A 9,522-nucleotide genomic window follows, 5' to 3' on the forward strand; every position below is an offset into this window, starting at 1 on the left:
GTCCGGCGGCCACGCTGCTAGCGCTGTAGGGGTCGCAGATCATGCGGCAGGTGCCCATCATCTCGTAGTGAGCGCGGGTGGCGGAGGGCGCCTGCAGCAGGATGGGAATGGCGATGAGCAGGATGAGGCCCATGGCCAGGGCGATCCCGACGGCAGCGACCAGACGCTTCCTCCTCTGCCAGAACCGGGCCACGAGCGCCAACAGGTCTTCCTTGTCAGGCGAGGGAATGGTGACTTCTTTGGACCGCGATTCTGCCTGCGGGGTGGAGAGAGGCAGAGAAAAGAAAAGCGGTCACGACCGGGCGACAGAACTCTTACTTTCCAGCCCGGCCGCTTTTCATTCGACTGCCTTTAGAGCGGCAGAAGGAAAAAAAAAAAGAGGCGGCGGCGGTACCGTCCATCCCTCCGGATGAGAGGAGAGCCCGGACCGGCTGACATAAAAACAGCCGAGCCGAAGCCATCTCCCCCTTCCCCCACTCCTACTCCTACTCCTGCCCCAGCCGTTCTCCTCCTCCTCTTCTTGCCGGATTGCCTTTCCCGGGGTTGCGGACCCAACTCACACAGGCGCTCCCCGGACCGGTCCCAGATCCAAGCGCGCCGAGCTCCAGCTCTAACGGACTGGCCAGTTCTCCGGCAGGCAAAGCGGCGCAACGACGCTCCAGCTCGGCCGGTTCTTTAGATCCTCCTCCCTCTCCCCCCTCCGCTTCTTTGCACAGCAGCTAGAACACCACTTTCCTTCTCCCCCCCCCACACACACACACACCGCTTCGGCAAGGAGCCAACCGAAAAGAGCCCCCTTGCCTCCTCCGCCTCGTTTTGCGCTCCTCCGGGATCCCTCCGGGATCCCTCCGAAGTTCCCTCTACCCCCCAGAGAGGCTTCGTCCTCCCTTGACCGACGGCGAGACGCTCATCGTCGAGTGCTTCGCGTAGCTGACGGGCCTTTCCCGTCTCTCTCTCCCACTTCGCGCCTGCCTGTCAGAGCTGGCCCGGCCACCTTCGCGGGGGCACCACTCCAGCCCCGGGGAGTCCTATGGGGCGGGATGGAGGGCAGACACTCCGGAGATGCTCCCGTCAGCCTTCCCTCGCCAAGAGAAAGGAGCGCCCAGGCTGCTTGTAGAAAAGGCTGCTTGCTTCCTTCCTTACTTACTTCGTTCCTTTCTTCCTTAGCCACTCCGAGAACTTTGGGCTTTTTCTTCTCTTTATCTGATCTCTCGGTTCAGCTACCACCCAGCTTGCCTCACCTCAGCCGGTTCGCTCTCTTCCTGGCGCTCTCCCGTTCCCTCTTTCTCCGGGTACCAGATAGACGGGCGTCGGGACTTGCAAGGAGCGCATCGTCCTAAGGTTGTTTTTCTCCTGGATCTCGAGGCAGATTTGCTGGGCGGGGGGTGGAGAGCTGTGCTGGGGAGCTCCGAACCTGCCCTTTGTGCCCGCGCAACGTCTCTTCTTCGCTCTACCGACTTCGACGGACCTTATTTCCGCCTAAACCCGAGCTGACTGGCGTATTTTAGCCTCGCCTGTTGCGCAAAACGCAGCCGGTGTGGTCAGTCTGAAGCAAGGAGCGTCGCGCCAACCCAAGAAAATGATTAATCCCCCAAACGCCCGTAGAAGCCTAACGGGGAACAGAGCCTATAATCCCACACGGCTTTACCTGTAACGAAGCTTCTCTGAATCCATTGCGGCAGGCGTCTGTTTAAAAAAAATCGCGCCCTGAGTTAAAACCAAGCGCCAAAACATTTTCAGGACTTACCAGGACTGCAGTGCCTCTGACACCCGGGAACCAAAAGAGTTGAGGGAGCTCCTTAGCCAAATCTTTCTCTCCATACACCGCTGGAATAACTAATGGCGGGCTCTCCGTATGTTTAGCAGGCCACCCCCTCAGCAGAGCAACAAGGACCAACGTGTTTTTGTTGTGGCATGGCTTGCCCTAGGCAAAAGCCAACTTTCTGCCACAAGTGAGAAGCATGCAGCTCTTTGGGGATCTGATAGATAGATAAATAATAGATAGATAAATAGAAAGATAGATAGATAGATAGATAGATAGATAGATAGATAGACAGACAGACAGACAGACAGACAGACAGACAGACAGACAGACAGACAGACAGACAGACAGAAACAATACCAGGAGAAGGAAATAATAAGAATCATTTGATGGCGGAGAAGCTTAGTGCTGAAGGAACAAGAGTATGTCCCTGTTCATTCGTCCACCCCTTGTTGCTTTGGGGAATTAAATTTATTTGCTCTCTGTATCATTGCTTCCCTCCTCCCATATGTGATTAATCAGCAGCAGGCAGTTTCATTTTGCAGCATATTTTTTACAGCTGCTGCTGCAGCAGCAGCAGTTCAACTTAAAATGCAATGCAATGACAGCAATTGCTGCCAAGGATCCTCTTGGCCGTCTGGTCGGTACCCTAAAGGTCTGGTTACAATCACTTGACTTCTCTACATGGGTGGAACAGTTTAGATCCGAGGTGTGTCAAAGTGTTCTCTGGAATTCAGGCTCTGAAGTGGTAACTTCACAGGGGCAAATAGCCTCTTGCTGCTGTGCTGAAATTGTCATGTGAAGAAGAAATGGCCTCATAGCATGTTTCTCCATATAATTGCATGCATCCAGTCATACAATCCTATTCCAGTGCAAATAAATTGTGTAGAAAAGTTTCATGTCTCCTCCAGCTTTACTTTTACCTTTATTTATGATTTATCACTTTGTTGCTTGTACAGTATACACTGAGAGCATATGCATCTTGTGTGTCCAATCACACTTGTCCCGTAAAGAAAATTCTATTCTATTCTATTTTATTCTATTCCATTCCACTACACTACACTACACTACACAACACTACACAACACAACACTACACTACACTACACTACACTACACTACACTACACTACACTACACTACACTGCAGCATAATTCTACTTTGGCTGTGAACCGCCCTGAGTCCTTCGGGAGGAGGGCGGTATAAAAATCTAAATAAACAAACAAACAAACATCCTGGACATAAACTGTTTCAACTCCTACCCTCAAAACGACACTATAGAGCACTGCACACCAGAACAACTAGACACAAGAACAGTTTTTTCCCGAAGGCCATCACTCTGCTAAACAAATAATTCCCTCAACACTGTCAGACTATTTACTGAATCTGCACTACTATTAATCGTTTCATAGTTCTCATCACCAATCTCTTTCCACTTATGACTGTATGACTATAACTTGTTGCTGGCAATCCTTATGATTTATATTGATATATTGATCATCAATTGTGTTGTAAATGTTGTACCTTGATGAACGTATCTTTTCTTTTATGTACACTGAGAGCATATGCACCAAGACAAATTCCTTGTGTGTCCAATCACACTTGGCCAATAAAAATTCTATTCTATTCTATTCAAACAAACTCTATTCTACTCCAGATTCTGTGAACCTATCTCTTCCTTATTATCAATATTAATAACATAGGATGTAGAGTAATGTATACATTACTTTTAATCTAATGTTAATTTAAAAAGTTATGGGGAAAATAAGAGGAGGTGTGTTGAATATGTTTGCTGCCTTGAGTTACTTGTAAAAATAGTAAAGCTGGGACACAAACAAAACAAAATTACATGCAAAGTATAACATAAGAACCCACAACATATTCCATTCTCCTGAAGAAAACTGTTTTACATCTGATCCTCAGGAATTTACTAGTTTAGGAACCACATGGACACGGGCTGTCCTATCGCTTGGAAATATGGGAACTTAATGATTTGTTAGTTAAATTATTGAAGTTCTTCATTTTATTTTAGGTATTTATGTGATCAACTCTTTCACTGGAAAAGTGGCCAGAATAACTTGTAAAATCATAAAGTCAGTCCCTGCTCTTGGCTTACTATCTAAGAAAACATGATTCAAAATGTGGGGGGAGAGATGGGGGGTGGAAGAAAATAAGAAAACCAGTGGGGTAAAAAAAAATTCTAGTATTATGTGAGTCTGAGAATATACCTTTCTAACAACACACAATCAACCCTTTTATCACAATAGCTGGAACGGAGACAAATCCATGGGAGACAACCTACAGCAGCTAAGAACTAGCCAAGATTGACCCTGCTGAGATTCCAAGAACAGACAAGCTTGGACCTTGAAAATGTCAAAGTCCTGTGTCAAATGTCCAGTTGTGTCTGATGTTAGGAGGTGCTGAGCCTAAATTTGGAAATCGCCAGCTTGTTAACTTTCACCTGAAAGGTTTGTTAGCCTTTCACCTCCGTTATTAAACATCCCTCTTTTTGTTATGTTATAATAGCTTATCCCGTTTCACTGGATTAGCATCGTATATGCTGGTTTTTTTGGCTTTGCCTGTAAATACGACATATTTAATATTCAGAGAGCAGAGGAATCGAAGCCTATTGAGTGAAATGACCCTGATTCACAGAAACTGACTAGGCATGACAAGGCACAACCAGGCAGCAATGAGCAAACACCAGCATTTTTCCCCCAGCTTTGCTCCTTTGTATATTCAATCATAGCCAGTGCCTAGCAAAACAATTCTCCTGGGTATTTTCCCTACAATATCAAGGACTGAATATAAATGTCTCATCTGTCATTGCACACACCTCTCTCCAGGATTGTAGTCTCCCTGGCTTTCCCACGTCTCCAGGATGAGGGAACTCTTGGCTGTAGCATTTTCCAGTTGGAAAAAAAATATGGACAGGAGATTTAGAGAGACTTCAGGGAAATCCCAGTGGTAGCCTTCTTAGTGACCTCCCATTACTCTATACAGAGAAATGCAAGTGAAAGGTTCAAGCACCTGGAGGAGAAAACAGCATAGAAGCCTCTTTCTCAAGGGAAGAAACATCTGAGAAGTGGTGATTTCCACAGTATTAAACAGCCTTGAGTTGAAGATGAAGCTCTTCTGATATGGCTTATGTTCCTAATCAACGGGCAGCCAGAGAGAGGAGCCAAGAAAGGCCTCTCTCCACCTTTTAATTAATTTGTAATATTCTTTTCATCATTCTTGTAAGTTTTAACTTTTACATACTGTTTTTATGTCTTAATATCTTATTGTACACCGCTTAGCGTGAGGGAGATGGGTGATTCAAATATGATAGATAGAATAGGTAGGTAGCAGTGGTGGGTTGCCCCCGGTTCAGACCGATTCTATAGAACCGGTAGTAAAACTGGCAGGAGGCTCCGCCCACTGACCCAAACGTCATCAAAACTCTTCTGCGCATGTGCAGAAGAGCGTGCACACAGGGGCATGATGCAAACCGGTAGTAAAGGTAAGTAGAACCCACCCCTGGTAGGTAGGTAGGTAGGTAGGTAGGTAGGTAGGTAGGTAGGTAGACAGACAGACGGACGGACGGACGGACGGACGGACGGACGGACGGACGGATGGATGGATGGATGGATGGATGAGCTAAGTTGCCTGCATTTAAGATTTGTCAGGTTTCATGCCTTTAAAAATCAAAACAAAATTCTAAATTAAGAGTAGTATTAAGAGGCATTCAAGTCTTTGAATCTCCTAGTTGAAGATGAAGTTTCACAATTTCCTGTTCATCCAAGAACTGGAACGCTTGTGTTGCTGCAGAGAGTCTCCCCTTTCAGGGTCTTTTTGTGCAGGTTGGAGGGGGACAGAAATTCTGACTTAGGGTCTGCTTCAGCCTCCTGGTGCTGGCGAAGGCTGGAGGGAAGCGCTGCTGGTGGCGAAAAGCCAGAGGGCCTCATTCCAGTGGGACTGCATCATGGCCTGGAACTGGCTGACCATCTCAGCCCACTGAGCCTCCAGGTGCCGGTACCTGGCCTTGCACTCCCGCAGGTCTTCCCTCTGCTTGGAAAGCCTATGCTCCTAGTCCTCAGTGAGGCGCTTCTGCTGAGCCTCCTCGGTCAGATCCAATTTGAACTGAGCTGTTTTGCCAACTTTTTCTCATGGTGGCTGCTTCAACAACTGCTTCCCGTTGGGGCCCTAAGGAGCTCGAGTCGGCAGGCGAGGAGTGCCTGGGAGGGGAGGGACGAGTAGAGGCTGGCAAGGCACACTTCGACGTGAGTGACATCAAGTTGACCACGCCCACCCAGTCACATGACCACCTAGCCACGCCCACCCAGCTGGTCATTAGGCAGATCATATTAGTGGTCCGTGGGATTTAAAATTATGAATTTAGTGGTCCCTGAGGTCCGAAAGGTTGGTGACCCCTGGTTTAGATCATCTTATTGATGACTGGATTATTCTACAAAGTCACAAAAAAAGCTTGTCTAGTCAGGAAGAGCGCTATTAAATCAAAGTCTTCGAAAGCTCAAATTCTAGGTGCAATCATGACATTTTGAAATAAGATTCCTCACACTCTGGTTAAACAACATTTAGTCAAATCTCTTTTTGATGTGTCTGCCTGAGCCTCCTATGACCCACTCTTAGACAATCCTGAAAAATGGAAACAATTGATTCGCCAGATGTGAAGGGAGCAGGGGATGATGGATGGTGATGATGGGAGCACAGTTCCATTTGTCCCCATTTTTGTGGTGAAAAGAAATCAATCTGCTAATTGTTTTGATTTTTTTTTAACGATTCTAAAGCCAGGCTCATACATAATCAAAGGAAAGCAAAATGCCTGAAGTTTAGAGATGGGTATAAACAGCATCCAAATCCATATTTAGTTCAAGCAGCACCCTCATACAATAGAAGTTCCTTGAAAAAAATAGCAGTTTCTTTCCTTATTTCTGTTAAGAGTTTCTTACTTGGATTATCCCAAAAAATTGCTGTGTGAAAGTTAGCTTATACTCTAGCATAATGAGTAAAGGCATAATGTCCCCAACCCTGCTTTTTATGGGTATCTATGAACAAAAACACATTGTCTTTATTTTCCTAGTAGCACAAACAGACTTGTTTGCAAAGGGGTTCTGGCAAGAGTGAAATCCAGCAGGTTCTGGAAAACTGGCAGCGGAAATTTTGAGCAGTTCGGAAAACTGGCAAATGCCCCCTCTGGCTGGCCCCAGAGTGGGGTGGGAATGGAGAATTTGCAATATCCTTCTCCCAGGAGTGGGGTGGGAATGGAGAGTTTGGAGTGTCCTTCCCCCAGGAGTGGGGTGGGAATATAGATTTTGCAATATCCTTCCCCCAAGAGTGGGGTGGGAATGGAGATTTTGCAGTATCCTTCTCCCAGGAGTGGGGAGGGAATGGAGATTTTGCAGTGTCCTTCCCCTGATATGCCACACCCACCAAGCCACACCCACCAAGCGATAGTAAAAAAAATTGGATTTCACCACTTGGTTATGGGTTCCTATTATATCACCCGGTCCATGTTTCCGTGGCCAATATGGAAAGTTTTATTCCAAGGGTTTGTTTCCAAATAATCATATATAAAATTACATCCTTCCTGAATTCCCAGGCTACAGTCAGATCACAGACAAAACCATAAAATAGCAAGTAGGCCTTCCCACAGAAAATCTGCCATGACAAGGGATTGCATTTGTAATGGAATGCAGTCCAACGATCAAGGTAACCATTAAGTGGAGATGCAAAAGAAGCTTTTCAGATCCTCTGAGGGCCAGAGTGCACTGTATGAATGTGGAGAGGGTATCATGGGTATTGTTAAAAAGTGGTTGCCATGGGAAAGGACTCGCTGTTTCAGAAAAATCTGAAAACCATGGCGGCCCTTAAAAATAGAAGGCAATTTGTGAGGTTGATTTCCAAAAATTTAAGGAGAAGACAGAGGTGGGGTTTGAAGTCCGAAGCCATATCATCTATTCTGCATGCTTCCTACTTTGATTTTACTAAATGCTAACTGACGAAGTTGGAAGCGATTTTGGTGGTCTTCTAATCCAGTTTCTGGCTCAAGCAGGAGAAGGTGAGAAGAAGAGTGAGCTGACCAAGGAAATGAATGTCTGGCAAGGTGACATCTGAGTTTCAAATGTTAAAAACCAAATGCCACTTCTACAAAACATAACCCAAGCAGTGGTGAGTTTCAAATTTTTTTACTACCAGTTCTGTGGGAGGGGCATTGCTTGGTGGGTATGACTTGATGGGCATGGCAGGGGAAGGATACTGTAAAATCTCCATTCTCTTCCCAATCCAGGGGAAGGATACTGCAAAATCCCCATTTCTTCCCAATCAGCTGAGACTTGGGAGGCAAAGAATAGATGGGGTCGGGGCCAGTCAGAATTTTTACTACCGGTTCTCTGAACTATTCAAAATTTCCGCTACCGGTTCTCCAGAACAGGTCAGAACCTGCTGAAACCCACCTCTGAACCCAAGAATCCTTTTCATATATAAGGATAGCTATATCACTCCACCAAGTTGGACAGAAAATATCACCTAAAAAATCAGGATGAAGCTCTGCAAGTTAGACAGAGTGGTCACATTATAACTACAGGTAGTCTTTGACTTACAACAGTTCATGCAGTGGTCGTTCGAAGTTACAACGGCACTGAGGAAAAAGTGCCTTATGACTTTTTTCACACTGATGACCGTTGCAGCATCCCCATGGTCACGTGATCAAATTCAGCCGCTTGGCAACTGACTCATATTTATGACAGTTGCAGTGTCCCAGGGTCACGTGATCCCCTTTTGCGATCTGCTGACAAGCAAAGTCAATGGGGAAACCCAATTTCACTTAACCACCGTGATACTACCTTATCAATCACAGTGGTTCACTTAACAAATGCAGCAAGAAAGGTGATTAAATGGGGCAAAAACTCACTTAACAAAATGTTTCATTTAGCAACAGAATTTTTGGGCTCAATTGCGGTCGTATGTGGAGGATTTATTTATTTATTTATTTATCAAACTTCTATACCGCCCTTCTCCCGAAGGACTCAGGGCGGTGTACAGCCTTCATTTAAAACAATTAATATACATATTAAAATAACCATTAAAAAGCTTATTCAATAAAAGGCCAAATTAAAACCGTCGATTGACCATAAAAATACCCAATAAAATTACCATTAAAAGTTTAAAATTTAAATTTAGAATTTAAAAAGTCAGGCCAGTCCTGCTTGTATAAATAAATAAGTTTTCAGTTCCCGGCGGAAGGTCCGAAGGTCAGGCAATTGGCGTAAACCGGGGGGAAGTTCTTTCCAGAGAGTAGGAGCCCCCACAGAGAAGGACCTTCCCCTGGGGGCCGCCAGCCGACACTGCTTGGCGGACGGCACCCTGAGAAGACCCTCTCTGTGAGAGCGTACGGGTCGGTGGGAGGCATGTGGAAACAGCAGGCGGTCCCGTAAGTACCCGGGCCCTAAGCCATGGAGCACTTTGAAGGTGGTAACCAAAACCTTGAAGCGCACCCGGAAGGATTGCCTTGTACAGCAGCACTTTGTTACTCACTGGATTTAAATCAACAACGTTTGGAAACAAAAAAAAAACTTTTATTTTAGGGCTGCATTAATAAGGCAATTATACTTTCTTTGGAGCCAGGTGAGAAACTGATTCAGTCATTTGGGAGTATCGAAAAAACATCATAAATCTCTCAGGTTTACTTTTTTTTTCCCCGGTAACCTTGAATGTGTCTTAAGAGTTGGCACTCAGACCTTGCCGGAGCCTTTAAATCCA

General features: G+C 45.8%; 1 protein-coding gene across 2 annotated transcripts in view; it reads right to left on the reverse strand.

The window, feature by feature from the left end:
* C1QL2 (complement C1q like 2) overlaps nt 1-133 on the reverse strand; it is a 9,549-nt gene extending 9,416 nt beyond the window's left edge. For both annotated transcript variants that reach the window (XM_058165359.1, XM_058165358.1), the window contains exon 1: nt 1-133. This exon is cut by the window's left edge. In XM_058165359.1, coding sequence (XP_058021342.1) covers nt 1-133 — 133 coding nt within the window.
* Between the last annotated feature and the right edge of the window lie 9,389 nt (nt 134-9,522).

Source organism: Ahaetulla prasina, chromosome 1 (genome assembly GCF_028640845.1).
Source record: "Ahaetulla prasina isolate Xishuangbanna chromosome 1, ASM2864084v1, whole genome shotgun sequence".
Taxonomy (NCBI): domain Eukaryota; kingdom Metazoa; phylum Chordata; class Lepidosauria; order Squamata; family Colubridae; genus Ahaetulla; species Ahaetulla prasina.